General features: G+C 40.8%; 2 protein-coding genes across 12 annotated transcripts in view; one reads left to right on the top strand and one right to left on the bottom strand.

Moving 5' to 3' along the window:
* Window positions 1-6,384, top strand: part of CABLES1 (Cdk5 and Abl enzyme substrate 1) — a 111,421-nt gene extending 105,037 nt beyond the window's left edge. For all 4 annotated transcript variants that reach the window (XM_037892748.2, XM_037892747.2, XM_037892749.2 and 1 more), the window contains 3 exons: window positions 1,688-1,794; window positions 2,917-3,124; window positions 4,792-6,384. In XM_037892748.2, coding sequence (XP_037748676.1) covers window positions 1,688-1,794; window positions 2,917-3,124; window positions 4,792-4,932 — 456 coding nt within the window. In that variant the 3' untranslated portion in view covers window positions 4,933-6,384. The remainder of the gene's footprint in view (window positions 1-1,687; window positions 1,795-2,916; window positions 3,125-4,791) is intronic.
* Window positions 1-15,841, bottom strand: part of TMEM241 (transmembrane protein 241) — a 199,768-nt gene that overhangs the window by 86,941 nt on the left and 96,986 nt on the right. Inside the window, exons 15-16 of one of the 8 annotated variants that reach the window (XM_043539747.1) lie at window positions 8,320-8,395; window positions 7,808-8,075 (exon numbers count right to left, since the gene is read on the bottom strand). The exons of 5 other annotated variants lie outside the window; for them this stretch is intronic. In XM_043539747.1, the coding sequence (XP_043395682.1) occupies window positions 8,329-8,395 (67 nt within the window). In that variant the 3' untranslated portion in view covers window positions 7,808-8,075; window positions 8,320-8,328. Of the gene's footprint in view, window positions 1-7,807; window positions 8,396-12,982; window positions 14,096-15,841 lie in introns of those variants that run through there. 2 more of the 8 variants (XM_037892750.2, XM_037892751.2) reach the window with 2 other exon arrangements.

Below are 15,841 nucleotides of genomic sequence, written 5' to 3'. Positions count from 1 at the left end.
CCGTGGTGGGGTGATCAGGCAGGAGGCCAAGTACCTGTAGCGCTCAATACAGTTTTCTCACAACAGATGCATGCCCTGGATTGTATGTTTTGTATTTTTATACGTTTCTGTACTAGACTTTGAGAGCAAAGAAGAAGTCTGGCAGATCAGGACCAGCCATTCATTGCCCCGTAATTCAGTGAGTTAGAGTTTCTCTCAATCATGTCCATTATTCAAGTGAAAACAGTTTAATTAAAAAAAAAAAAAAAAAAAAAAATCAGGAAATCTCTGTACTTTTCCCACATGAATGTTTGAGCATTACTGATTTGGCCAACAAAGTAGTGACAGAGGAATTTGGGAAGATCTTAAAGACAGGGGGGCAAGAGAGGCAGTTTTCTAGATAACAGATTACACTCTGGCATCCCCCTCAATAGTCAAGAGTTCTTTTAGAATCATAGACTCATAGACTTTAAGGTCAGAAGAGACCATTATGATCATCTAGTCTGACCTCCTGCACAACGCAGGCCACAGAATCTCACCCACCCACTCCTGGAACAAACCCCTGACCTATGTCTGAGCTATTGAAGTCCTCAAATCGTGGTTTAAAGACTTCAAGGTGTAGAGAATCCTCCAGCAAGTGACCAGTGCCCCACGCTGCAGAAGAAGGTGAAAAAAACCCAGGGCCTCTGCCAATCTGCTCTGGAGGAAAATTCCTTCCCGACCCCAAATATGGCGATCAGCTAAACCCTGAGCATGTGGGCAAAAACTCACCAGCCAGATACCCAGGAAAGAATTCTCTGTAGTAACTCAGATCCCACCCCATCTAACATCCCATCACAGGCCATCAGGCATATTTACTGCTAAATAGCCAAAGATCAATTAATTGCCAAAATTAGGCTATTCCATCATACCATCCCCTCCATAAACTTATCAAGCTTAGTCTTGAAGCCAGATATGTCTTTTGCCCCCACTGCTCCTCTTGGAAGGCTGTTCCAGAACTTCACTTTTCTGTCACATAGGGAGAATCTCTCACTGCTTGGTTACAGCAGAACTCCTTTAATAACAAAAAGGAGAGGAGATCTCACCAAAAAGAAGCTGTCACAGAGATATTCTTAAAATTATTCAGATAGACTAAACATTGCTTTTATCTGCTTACTAGCACTCTAAGCTAAGTTCTACAACCTTGTATTACATTGAATTCCCTGCCATTTAGGCTTATGTATATATTTAAAGAAAGATGGGATGTAATTGTCTATTTTATTAGAAACGTATAACAGAGGGACTTCAAAAAGGACACTTCTGGTGCAAATTCTGAAGAGGCAAAATAGTTAAACTTGAAAGAAAATCAGCAGTGTGCTTCAGAACTGAATAGAGCCATGCACACAAAACTCAAGTTCATTAAATCAATTACTGTAATGATTTTGCTTTGTCCTAACAAGAATACTTATTAACTGGGCTCCATCCACCCACATATTTGGAACTCATTTTCCACATGTCATTTGAAAAATGATCTTAACATGTATTTTTACTTTTGTGGTTGTTTGCTCTGAGCAGTTGTCATTCTGGATTTCAGTTCACTTGTTCTGACAGAGCAACCACAAATTCTGTTTTGCTAGTTCAGATTATTTCCCCAAAGTCGCCATTTGATTTTTTGGAGTGATCTGTTAGAGATTACGATAACTAATCCATTTCTACTGATCTGTTGTAGACTACCGTAATTGACTATGTGAAGCCATCAGATCTCAAAAAGGACATGAATGAGACCTTCAAGGAGAAGTTCCCTCACATCAAGTTAACCCTCAGTAAAATAAGAAGGTACTGTGCAGAATGACATGCAATTTAAGCCTGCCACAGCATGCAACTAGAGTCACATTTTAGTGGAATTGTTGCCATTGACCATTAAGGAAATCACAATAATAACTGATTTTCAGAAACAACGACCTTCAAAGGCACAGAATAAATCAGACGCTTGCTTTGACTCGTAAGCGGAGTAAATAAGACAGGGAAGTCTAGAGTCTGTTTCTGGATATAGAATTCTTGCCAATTAAGTAAAAAAAAAACCTAAAGGGATGGTGGATGTGAGCTGGACAGCCACTATATTCAGTGGGCCGTGACGATGACAGAAAATCTCAGAGCTCATGGTACTAAAAGCTTAGTCAGACTTTAAGGAAGGGGGATATTAGATTCTGTGTGTACCCAAATAATGCAGCGACACGGTAGGATTGGGTTAGGAAATGTTGAGATAATAGACTGTGATAGAGATGACCCAGCACTTACCATTTTAGAGATAGGGTTTCCCTTCTACTCAGCGTTGCAGGGAAGATGTAATAAGGAATTGGTGCTTATACCACTATTTCCAACACAGCAGGCTAGAATTATGACTTCACTGTCGGATGCAGCTGAAGGAGCTGCTCATTTGAGAGGGAAACACTTTCATTTGAACCTTCAAATTATTATTATTTGCTAGTCCCCAGAGCGTACTTGATACTTTGCAGAAGTAACGAGGGAAGGAGTACCGGAATAGTTTGAAGAGCTTACCAATTAAATGTGACAGGATACAAAATGTGTCAGACAGAAAAGGGGAAAGAGGAGAGAAAAGGGCAACGATTACAGTAATTTGATCGCAGCTATTCAGTAAGGCATGTGTATCTTAATGGTTCTGCTACATCATTTTTAGTGATTTAGTAACTTGCTTCTCATAGCTGAAACGCCAGAGTGAATATTTATTGCGGGATTTGATTTATATTAGATAATAGCAAATAGAAACAGAAAGATACCAGCCGTATAAATTGCACTCCCCCACCCACCCAACTCCTGTTCGCTTGCGCATGAAAGTCCCTCACAGGAAAGTTGTTTTAAAAGAAAGCGTCTCTTGCTTTAATCTGTGAATTCTGGGTCAGCTCACACAGCATGTCTGTCTGTGTTCTCTTTCCTCAGCCTAAAGCGAGAGATGCGCAAACTGGCTCAAGAAGAGTGTGGTTTTGAGGAGCCCACTGTGGCCATGGCCTTTGTCTACTTTGAGAAACTTGCTCTCAAAGGGAAACTAAACAAGCAGAACAGAAAGCTTTGTGCTGGAGCGTGTGTCCTACTAGCAGCCAAAATTGGCAGTGACCTCAGAAAACATGAAGTTAAACATCTTATAGATGTAAGTATCCTTCGGCTGCTAGTGTTTTCCACAGCAGAAGTTCCCAAACTCTGGTTCTGAGAGCTGGATAACAACATGGTCTTGGCAGTCCTCATGGCTTCCAGTTGCTAAACCAGATTCAGATTTAGACAACAACTAAATAAGTCCTTCATATATGTTGTGTGTGCGCACGTGCAATTCTGATAGATGCGCCAGGGAAGTTACTTCATCACAAGAGGAAGGGGGTGGTCAGTGCAGTCACAACTGGCTGGGAAGGTTAATCAATGCGACTAAATGGCTGCGAGGTCTCCACGAGACACTAACACAACATGGTGTGCCTGATAAAGAAATTTGAGACTCCCCCAATCATATAACTCTGCTTTCATTCAGCAAATTCAATTTTCAGGTGATAGAATGCTATTTCCATCACAGCACTTGATGAGTGAATCACCTTCTCCAGAGTTAGGTGTTCTGTCTTCTGACCCTTTCCATAACTAGGTTTTAATTAAATAAGAGAGGGAAGAAAATGTTCTAAGGCTCTAATACAGAAACTACTTAAATGCTGAGCTTGTATAACTACAGAAGAGCTGAACTAGAGGTCGAGGGCCAGATCCTTGGCTTCAGCCAAACAACACATGGTGCTTGACCCAAGGGAATTCAGGAGCGGGGAGGGCAGAAGTGGCTTAAACCACCTTTTATGTCAGCTTGATTGAGAACATTGAGCTAGTTTGGCAGTCCTCTTAAGTTAGAATAGCCTCAGGGCAGCTGAAAAAAAAGACTGCAGCAGCAGCTGAAGATCTGGTCCTGGGACAGCTTCCCCTCTGACGCTCTGACTGAGTGGATAGTGAGCTTCCCTTTAGGCTTGGTTGTTCACTCTATCAAAGTCAACAAAAGTCTACCACATAGTCAACAAAAAGTGAAATGGGCAGGTCAGAAGTGGAAAAAAAATCAAACCCCAAAACAACTGACTGCATTCCACTAGTGTATAAATCCAAGAGAAACAGAAGAACAGACAAATTATAGCAGAAAGCCACCTATGAAACCAGTATCTTCTCCTCTTGGGGGTAGTGCAGCTTCCATTCTTCATGGTTTGATTATTGTTGCACGTGTCACCTTGTGCCTCTGAGGTATTAAAAGGCTCAAACAGATTTAGTATTAACATGGGAATAATTTTTTTAAAATTCCTTTTTCTCCCCACAATAGCGTAGTACAACATACCGTCTCAAATCACAACAAAAACCCCACAGTCATCAGCTGAGGACTCCTCTTGTGAATAGATGTAATTAATAAAATTATCTGGCAGATGTGATTATTCTGTTAGGAAAATCACCAACATTTGTGTCAAGCTTTTGAGAGGGAGTATGTGAGAGCAGTTGTGCCTTACCTCCCTCAGAGCCTGATTTCATAGTTGTTCATGGCTCAATAGTCACTGCAAGAAAACCAGATTTAGTTTTTCTGCTAAAAGAAAGAAATGGAATGAATGAAAATGCCACTTGTGCACCATTTATGGCTTATTAAAAAAAAAAAAAACACACACACCTGTTCAGGTGAGTTTCTTAAAGTGAACGAACTGCCCTTCTAGTAAGAAATTAGTATGATTTGTTGGTTCTGCTAGCTGGTCGCCTACGGACTTATTTATTAAGCCTCAAATTGGACTTTTTTTTTTTTTAAACTTATCTGTGTTACAGAAACTGGAAGAGAAGTTCCGACTGAACAGGCGAGAGCTGATAGCCTTCGAATTTCCAGTGTTAGTGGCCTTGGAATTTGCTCTCCATCTGCCTGAACACGAAGTGATGCCACATTATAGACGTTTGATCCAGAATTCCTAGCACAGGCTACCCTTCCAGGAAGGGGTCTTAAGACTGTTTCTATTCAGCATTATCAAGCTGTAGTTACTACTGGAAATGCAAAAATAGGACTCAATACCAAACTTCTCTCTCTCTTCAAATACACAATTTTTCCAGCAGCAAATGGGGAACACTGCATTGAATTTCCTAAGACTCTCAGACTAAATGAATTCATGTAGTGTTTACTACTCAGAGCAGGTGAGGAATGAGATGCATATTAATGAAGAACTAATAACTGATGCCGGAACTGGGGGGAAAACAAACTCTTACCACGGGGACCAAAGGAGTAAAATTAGTTACCCATATCAGTCATGCAAGAACAAAAATTAAACGACAGCCTCCATTCCCATCTGTCTTACAATCATCTGTTCACTTTGCAAGCTAGTCAAGTGCATTCTTATAGTGCTCTGCTACAGACTTGCTCCGACTTACAAAATGACTTATTAACGTTGTGGAAAAGCTTTTAAAAAAAGATATCTTCACTGTGTCAAAAAGAGTGTGCCAATTTATTTTTGTACCTGCTATTGGAAGTGCACTTTTTCCTGTGGGGTGCCTGTGTGTGTGACATTGATTTGGTTTTGGTCCACGTGGGCTGGTTTGGCTGTTTGAGAGGATATCATTTACTGATGCTGAAGACCAAGGGGACTTTCCGTGTTTACTTCTTGAAAACGTAACTACTGGAAAAGTAGTAAATGGGATCATTTTTGGTCACTTGTTTTTTATCCCTGATTTTTCAACATCTTTTATCTTTCTGAAGATTACACTACAACTGCAAGAGATGAATCAGCAGCTGACCATATGTTTCGGTCTTGCATATGGTAAAGAGGAAAGCATTTAGTTTGTGATTTACATGTAATAGTTTTTAAATGTCTTGTGTTAAGCCACATGCATATTTTTAACCTTCGCACTTTTCCCACTGTGGAGATGGTTAGACTTGCACTTTGTAGTGTTGTATTTCTGTGCTCTATGTTAGAGTGCATAAGCAGCACATTTATTGTGCTACATCTTAAACAGTATTTTATAAAATCAAGAGTAGGGCTGAGCAGTATAATTGGTGTCTTAAGGCTTTGATAGGGGAGACGCCTCATGTTGGTAAATTTTAGTTTTTAAATATAGTTGACTGCAAAATTTAATCAATGGCCATTTAAATTGTTACATACGGTCCAGTACCTTTATAGACATTGCAGTACTGGAGTTTTAACAGTTTGTTTTCTGCAATTTACATGGTTCTGGCTGGACAACCAGAAAAGCTGGACAGAATCACTCTAGCTCTCCAGTATTATATATGCTATGCTCACATGCTGAAGGACATGTATTAAAGAATTAAATTATTTTTATATATCTATCTATAACTGATGCCCAACCTACTCCAACTGCTGATCCACTTGATCCCCATCATGCCTGACACAAACTCCAATAAAATCAAATACTTAACCTCTGTGGTGTACAAAAATTAATCTGAAAACAAATCTCAGCTAGGAAACTCCAGCTGCAGCTTTATCTCTATATGTTGGCGAGGGTTTGTTCGTGATATGGAAATGACAAAGGAGTGGGACAAACAAAGATATAAACACACTAATCTTTGCTTTCACTTATTTTAAGCTATTTGATGTTTTCCTCAGCTATACCAGGAATCACCTCAGTCAAAGGTCCTAACAGAAATGTGAACCAGTCTTTTTTGTAGCCCTATCCCTTTAATCCTAGCGTGGCAACAAGAATAGATGCCTGAAAAGATTGCTCTGTAGAACGTGGAAAGGTCGTAGAAAAAGAGTTAGGATGAATAGGAATTTTGTTGCTCCTTCTCCATTTTAAAAGAGTTACTTACAAGTATCTCAAAACTGCAATAAAACGTCCTCTCTGTAGACTGTATATAAAAACAAAAGTAATTAGATTCCAACCTGATTTGGAAAGAGGGGGAGGAGAGAGAATGAAATGGTGCCTCTAAGATGTGCTCCAGCATTGCTGAAATCCCAGCATTGCTCATTCACTGGAAAGACATGACACGAGGTTCCCCCATCAGACATGCTACTGTTCCTTGATTCTGCCAGCCTGCTCCATTCTTTTAAGGAGGCAAAGAACTGAAGAATGCAAAAGGCCTGTGCAGAATTTGTTTTGTAATGATTACATTTCAATACGCTGCCTGCTTAGTCAAGTAGTAGGCCAGTGTCAGATGCACAGATTCACAAACCAAAACAAGGGTGGCATGTCTAAAATTAATCCTTTCAGCCTTGCCCGGGTCCCTTTAATTTAAATCATGTATGTAAATTCCAGCTTTTTTCACTAAAGAGCTTTGTTGTTAATAATGGGACTGTTTAAAAATACAAGGAAGTCTTACCTGTGTATAAAAACTTCATTTGCCTTGAGTTTGGTTTTCATATTGCTTTATAGTTTGGCTGGGAGAAAGGGTATTGTAACTGCAAAATACTGACTGAAGGATGACAGCAGTCACGAGAGATGTTATTGAATCATATTTTCATGTCTATTGTCTTTGCTAATGCTACCTAGCCCAGCTCTACAGTTTACATAGGTTTCTGGGGTGAAATCTGATTGCTGGAGACTTTCTGCTTTTATTTGGAATAATGTTGAGCTACAGTTTGGATGTTGAATAAATATTTAAAAGATAAAAATGTTGCACTGTTCACTTAGGAACATATAAAGCCATATTGATACTAAACATCAAAGCACAAAGCTTGGTCAGTATAATTATGGTTAAGCCAAAGGATTGTATTTCCCCTTTCTCTCCCCAGGCCTGTGAAGAGGCAAGCTGAAGTGATAAAGGAAATCTGTACCAAACAAAAAATTATGATTGTTTGCCTTTGTTTTGTACGGAAATGACAGCCGATTCACAAAATTTTAGTTTTGATTTAAAGTGGGTCAGGAAATAATTCATTCCATATCATTCATAATATTTTGGAATTATGTAACATACACTTTACCATACAGAGGTTTAAATAAATAAAAAAGCAGGTATGTTCCCCCAGTAACAGCAAGTAAAACTATTCAGTGCTATCACTTGTGTGTTGAAGAGGGGTTTTTATTGCAGTTGTCGTTGTCTTCCTCTGGGACATAGAAAGCTACTTGCTTCTGCTGCCATTTCTGGCATCTTCTGCCAATTTTCTGTTCTTCTGTAACTTGCAAGAAGGAGGAAAGAAAAGCAGTCACAACTAACAAAACCTTCAACCCCAAACCCATTGTCAACATAGAAACATGAACTTACGTAAGCCCTAATGTTGAGCTTCTTCTAAACAGGTGGACTTTTTTTACACTGTTGACTTCAGCGGGGCTCCAGGCTGGCACAGTGATCTGCTTGCATGGAACGTGTAGCGGGACTGTGGCCTTAATGGCGTTTAGGCCATCCTTAGCTCTTACCTTTTCACTTTAGTGTAAGGAGTTTGCATGAAGAAAATCCAGTGTACAAAAATCCAGAAGTATGCACACCATAAACCTTTGAAAACGGAATTTATTACTGTAATAACCGCCTGAAAGGGAGGTTAATATATTTGTGAATAATGGAGATCATTAGTAAATGCCTGGATGGCAGAGCTGTGCTGCTGAAGAGCAAATACTGGGTTTTCAATAACAGGTGTTAGCAAAACAAGACTAAAGGGAAATAGTACGCTATGAAAAATTGCCAGGTGTCAGTAGAGCAGAGAAGAAAAACTCCCAGGGGGTAGCAGTGAGAGAGAATCCTTCTGAAAGCAACAATCTGTCAATATTTATGAAACAGGAGTTATTGAAAATGAGTTTGAGATGGTTTAAATGGCTTTGAAGCTGCAAATGGGATGGTTCTAGTTCAACCAGAAGGTTAAAAAGGCTCAGACACAAAACAACTCTCTCTTCGGCTGCCGTCTACTCTCTGATCTAGGAGTAGGGTTCCCAGCTCACACAGACCTACGTGTACTAGCTCTCATCTGATCTAGCACACCAACAGTAGTAGTAGTGTAGTCGCAGTAGCATGGGGGCGGCAGCATGTGCTAGCTGCCCCGAGTACAGACCCCACGGCTAGGGGCTCGGGGCTGTTAGCATGTGCTGCCACCGGTGTTACCGTAAGGCACTATTTTTAGCACGCTCGTTCAGATGAGAGCTAGCACAAGTATGTCTGTGCAAGCAGGGAATCACACCCTTAGCTCGTAGTGTAGAGTCTAGACATAGCCTTATTCCACCTGTGTGACCTATAGTACGTCTTGTATTCCTACCCCCAGAGTCCCTAAACTCTTAAACTCTTGTGGCAAAATGGATAACGTGAAGTGAAAAGTGTACCAGGCCTGATCCAAAGACTACCATTGAGTTCAATGGGCTTTGGATCTGGCCCTTTATAGACACAAGGCTGCCAAGTGTCATGCATTTCCACAGCTCAGTTGAATTTGCACACATTCAGCTGGACTGTAGGAATGGGCTCTAACTGCATCTCATGGCCATCTGAGGCTGCTGTGGATCCTGCCTGGTTGAGCCTGCCTGACCCACACCTGGTGTGCTTGGCACAAAGGGGCAGGGCCCCAGGATGTTTCTGGGGAAAGCCCAGGCTTTGTGCTGTGTCAGGGTCAGGTGCAGCCCCACCACTGAGTCAGTGTCCCAGGGATGGGGCGGGGGGGGCTGCAGGATGATCTCCCACCTTTATGCAGCCTCTGCTCCCCACTGCTGCGCTGGAGCCTCTGCATTTATTTATTGACAAATAAAACTTGCAGAATTTTAAAATGTTGTGTGCAGAATTTTTAGTTTTTTGGTGCAGAATGCCCTCAGGAGTATAACGTCGTTTCTCCAGCTCTTATATCCTGTGGAGCAACTTCCCTCTCGGTCTGAATCTCTCAGCTTCCCTGCAGCACCTCAGTGATGTGCCGGAGGCAGCAATCCGGAGTCCCTCCCTTGTTGAAGTGCCAACACCAAACTGCCAAGAAGACTGGAATGATTTCCTCCCCTTCTGGTGATACTGCTCTGGACATAAGGATATTTTAAAAGGGTAGAAATGTCATATCCTACGAACAAGCAGACCAGTTTCAAGAGAAGCCTTGAACGAAAACTGGGGGGGGAGGGGTTTGGCAACACCTTTGGACTGGACTAATTGCACCAAATGGCAAAGATATTAAAAAAAGATTTCCACCAGAAGATACCTCTGGCCCACTCCACAAGCCTTCATACCATCCTACCCATGTTTCCAGTTACACAAACCAAACACCGTGCTATGCTATCCACATGTTCCTGGACAAAAGTTTTGTGTCAGTTATGAACACGTATTAAGTACAACAGAACAAAACAAGTAAAAGCCTGTTGCCACTTCACTCTGGTTAGGAGAAGGATACTTGTTTAAATTGAAATACAAATGAATAGTCCCAAAATTCCTCCTCTGCAACACATTCCTCCCTTCCCCTCCGGGCCACAGAGTTTGTCACAGGCTATGGGATGAGGAATTTGTGTGGGAGTCCGCTATTCAAATGTTGACAGCATGTTACAGTGACAAGTATTAAGCGCAGAGTATCCGCTTTCCTCTTTTATTGCTGGTAAACTGCAACAACGCAGCATGCAGAAACATGCAGCATGACAAGTACGAGCATATATTTATGGAATGGCCAGGGAAAATACTATCAAATGCTACGTTTGAGATCTAATGTATGCTGGTTAAGAACATGAGAATGGCCATACTGGGTCAGAACAAAGGCCCATCCAGACCAGTATCCTGTCTACCGACAGTGGCCAATGCCAGGTGCCCCAGAGGGAGTGAACCTAACAGGTAATGGTCAAGTGATCTCTCTCCTACTATCCACCTCCACCCTCTGACAAACAGAGGCTAGGCACACCATTCCTTACCCATCCTGGCTAATAGCCATTAATGGACTTAACCTCCATGAATTTATCCCGTTCTCTTTTAAACGCTGTTATAGTCCTAGCCTTCACAACCTCCTCAGGCAAGGAGTTCCACGGGTTGACTGGGCGCTGAGTGAAGAAGAACTTCCTTTTATTTGTTTTAAACCTGCTGCCCATTAATTTCATTTGGTGGCTCCTAGTTCTTATATTATGGGAACAAATAAAAATAACTTTTCCTTATTCACTTTCTCCACACCACTCATGATTTTATATGCCTCTATCATACCCCCCTGTTAGTCTCCTCTTTTCCAAGATGAAAAGTCCTAGCCTCTTTAATCTCTCCTTATATGGGACCCGTTCCAAACCCCTAATCATTTTAGTTGCCCTTTTCTGAACCTTTTCTAAAGCCAGTAATCTTTTTTGAAATGAGGGGACCACATCTGTATGCAGTATTCAAGGTGTGGGCGTACCATGGATTTATATAAGGGCAATAAGATATTATCCGTCTTATTCTCTATCCCTTTTTTAATGATTCTTAATATCCGGTTTGCTTTTTTGACTGCCGCTGCACACTGCGTGGACATCTTCAGAGAACTATCCACGATGACTCCAAGATCTTTCTCCTGAGTAGCTGTAGCTAAATTAGCCCCCCATCATATTGTATGTATAGTTGGGGTTATTTTTTACAATGTGCATTACTTTACATTTATCCACATTAAATTTCATTTGTCATTTTGTTGCCCAATCACTTAGTTTGGTGAGATCTTTTTGAAGTTCTTCACAGTCTGCTTTAGTCTTAACTATGTTGAGCAGTTTAGTATCATCTGCAAGCTTTGCCACCTCACTGTTTATCCATTTCTCCAGATCATTTATGAATAAGTTGAATAGGATTGGTCCAAGGACTGACCCTTGGGGAACACCACTAGTTACCCTTCTCCATTCTGAAAATTTACCATTTATTCCTACCCTTTGTTCCCTGTCTTTTAACCAGTTCTCAATCCATGAAAGGATCCTCTCTCTTATCCCATGACAACTTAATTTATGTAAGAGCCTTTGGTGAGGGACCTTGTCAAAGGCTTTCTGTTAAGTGCACTATGTCCACTGGATCCCCCTTGTCCATGTGTTTGTTGACCCCCTCAAAGAACTCTAATAGATTAGTAAGACATGATCTCCCTTTACAGGAACGATGTTGACTTTTGCGCTACAATTTATGTTCTTCTATGTGTCTGACAATTTTATTCTTTACTATTGTTTCAACTAATTTGCCTGGTACTGACATTAGACTTACTGCTCTGTAATTGCCAGGATCACCTCTAGAGCCCGTCTTAAATATTGGCGTTACAGTAGCTATCTTCCAGTCATTGGGAACAGTAGCTGATTTAAAGGACAGATTACAAACCATTGTTAATAGTTCCACAATTTCACATTTGAGTTCTTTCAGAACTCTTGGGTGAATGCCGTCTGGTCCCAGTGACTTGTTGCTGTTAAGTTTCTCAATTAATTCCAAAACCACCTCTAGTGACACTTCAATCTGTGACCATTCCTCAGATCTGCCACCTACAAAAGACGGCTCAGGTTTGGAAATCTCCTTAACATCCTCAGGCGTGAAGACTGAAGCAAAGAATTCATTTAGTTTCTCTGCGATGACTTTATCATCTTTAAGTGCTCCTATTGTATCTCGATGGTCCAGGGGCCCCACTGGTTGTTTAGCAGCTTCCTGCTTCTGATGTACTTAAAAAACATTTTGTTGTTACCTTTTGAGTTTTTGGCTAGCTGTTCTTCAAACTCCTTTTTGGCTTTTCTTATTACGTTTTTACATTTAATTTGGCAGTGTTTATGCTCCTTTCTATTTACCTCACTAGGATTTGACTTCCACTTTTTTAAAAATGCCTTTTTATCTCTCACTGCTTCTTTTACATGGCTGTTAAGCCATGGTGGCTCTTTTTTAGTTCTTCTACTGTGTTTTTTAATTTGGGGTATACACTTACGTTGAGCCTCTATTATGGTGTCTTTGAAAAGTGTCCATGCAGCTTGCAGGGGTTTCATTCTAGTCACTGTACCTTTTAATTTGTGTTTAACTAACCTCCTCATTTTTGCATAGTTCCCCTTTCTGAAATTAAATGCCACAGTGTTGGGCTGTTGAGGTGTTCTTCCCACCAAAGGAGTGTTAAAGGTTATTATATTATGGTCACTATTTCCAAGTGGTCCTGTTATAGTTACCTCTTGGACGAGATCCTGCGCTCCACTCAGGACTAGATCAAGAGTTGCCTCTCCCCTTGTGAGTTCCCGTACCAGCTGCTCCAAGAAACAGTCATTTAAAGAGAAATTGTGTCTCTGCATTTTATCCTGAGGTGACATGTATCCAGTCAATACGGGGATAATTGAAATCTCCCACTATTATTGAGTTCTTTATTTTGATAGCCTCTCTAATCTCCCTTAACATTTCGTCGTCACAATCACTGTCCACTGGTTACATTTATTCAAGATAATTATACCAAAAAAAATTGAGAGAACTGCAACATATATTACTTCAATTAACAGGTGAATGCCATATGAGCTAATTTAGAAGTACCAGTCACCTAAAAGGGATGAAAGATTAAGTGCGAAGAACATGTGTAGAAAAATTGCAGAAATTAATGGTCTGAACCTTTGGTGGGAGGATGTCTCACAAAATCATATCTCTAGATGAAAACAACAGGAGTCTCTGGATTTCCTGTTCAGATTTTATATTTGTAATAAACAGGCTTGTTTAATTTTTTAAAAAATTCAGAAAAATCAAACACTGATGTAGAACCATAATAGCTGTAAAGTTCAAAAAACTATTTTTCAAATACTCAAGAGCAAGGGGGAATTGATGGCTCAGGGACGGGTAATTGGATATAAAGCTTTTGTTTCTTAATTGTTCTTATGAGTGAGCTGTTACCATCTTGGGCTGTTCAGTAGTCTACCTGATATTATTTTGGTGGTCTCAGTCCATTTCCCAGTGGACAGGTGGCCATATAAAAATGTGCACACAGGAATGGCACTAGTTGGCATTCTTTGCTGAGAAACTAGGGGTGTCTGGGCATGGAGAGCGAACCATCCTCTTGCCTTATGATGACCCTTTTAGATCAGGGATTGTTCACATTAGTGGAGAAGCTTGTAATGCTGCTAGAACTTCACTTTTCTGTGAAGAATATCACACTCCAGGGTTATCAGTACATTACCTTATAGCTAGGTATTAGTAGTGCCTAATCGCCATACACAGCCCTTGCTCTCCATTGGAGAAGATAGTCAGTACCAGTTTGGATCTGTGATGCAAAGGTGTCGGCAAACTGTATCTCCCCCTTGTCAAACAGCATTCCACCTGCACAAATGCCAGGAGTTACATCTATTGCAGGAACTAAGTCTTTTGATATGTCATAGAATCTTAGCTAGCCAGTTTGCAGGCCACACCTGTTAATTTCCAGAAACATAAGTGATTCCACCATGATATGTGCTCTCCTGTGTTTGGGGACGCTGGCATATAATGAATCGTCCCCTCCTTCTAAACAAGTCACATTTCTGACTGGTACTGTCCCCATACATATAGTTATGGGGAAAGGGAGAAAAAGTGCTTCAAAGTCACCCCTTCCCAGAATTTCAAGAAATCATCTCCCATGCATGGCCATCTCTTTTTCAGGTCATATGTCAGGCACCATAGCATGGATGCAGCCAACAACATTAGAAGGGATTTTTCCATTGCTGTAGAAACATTACCTACCTGAGTGAGGGTAGCTAGGTAGATGGAAGCATTCTTCCTTTGACCAACCTACATCTACACCAGGGGATAGGCAGGCACAGCTACAGCACTCAGAGGTGTGGATTTTTCACATCCCAGAGCACTGTGCCTATGTCAACCTAAATTTTAAGTGTAGACCAGACCTCTTTCAGAGGTAGGAGAAAAGGTCAAGCCTCTGTACTTCCAGACCCTCTTTCTTTGCTCCATCTATGGGCCAGTCAAAGAGACAAGCTGACTCTGTTTAACAGATTACTGAAGTAAAATCAACACCAATTTAGCTTCCTGCTCTGAACTTCAGAATAATTCACATATTCATACACTGAGCCATGATTGTCATCTGGTTTGACCTCCTGCATAACACGGGCCATAAAATAATAGCACACAGAACTTCCTGCAACAAGCCTATAAATTCTGGTTCAGCTAGAATGTATCTTTTAGAAAGACACACAGTCTTTCTTGATTTAAAGATTTCGAGTGACAGAGAATCCATCACAACCCTAGGTAAGTTGTTCCAGTGATTAATCAACCTCACTGTTAAGATTTTGCATCTTATTTCTAGTCTGAATTTGTCAAAGAGTTCTAGGGGATTTAGACACAGTTCTTCAACTGAAATGAATGGAAGTGATGTCTAAATCCCCTAGCCTGCTTTGAAATCTTAACATAAACCACATCTATGCTACAGGGACTATACCAGCATAGCTAAGTGTAAACCAAACCCTAATTGACTCTGGCAGGAATCCACCTTTTCTCCAAGCTGCCTTGAGAGATCCTTACCCAAAGGATGACAAAGACATGAGCCCTATAGAGGGAGAGAAAAACACTTTCTATTTGAAGAAAGTAGCAGTTCAACTCATACGGCCTGAAACAACAAGGTGCTGACCTCCCACTGAAATCCCTGAGACTGGGTATCAGAATTAAACTAGAGTCATGTGGATGGATCAAAAATGATCAGGCCTTGTTTACTGCTTCATTCTATGTCAATCATTTTTTCCCCTTAGAACTACTTTTTAAGCATTTGTCCTTTGTTTTCTTTTTCAGTAACCTAGAGATAAACAGAGAGGACATGGTGCTACGTAGGGAGTCGTCCCAGTCAGCCTTTTTAATTTAGTGCTTCCAGAGCTGTGGGCCCCACCCATCTAGCATTGTCCGATTTATTTTAAAAACCAAAGGCTGTGGCCTTTAATGGAAAATTGAGTTCTATTCAGATCCCCGTTGTGTCCCTGGATAGAAAAATGGAAAGTTTTAGCTTAAAGCTGCTGGAGGCCAAAATGTGAATGTTTAGTGAAATTAATTGATGTTTGTCCATGCTAATACCAAGGAAGTTGTAGTTTG

The sequence above is a fragment of the Chelonia mydas genome, chromosome 2 (assembly GCF_015237465.2).
Source record: "Chelonia mydas isolate rCheMyd1 chromosome 2, rCheMyd1.pri.v2, whole genome shotgun sequence".
NCBI lineage: Eukaryota > Metazoa > Chordata > Testudines > Cheloniidae > Chelonia > Chelonia mydas.
Note: the sequence above shows the minus strand (reverse complement) of the source record. Positions and strands in the feature narration are given on the sequence as shown.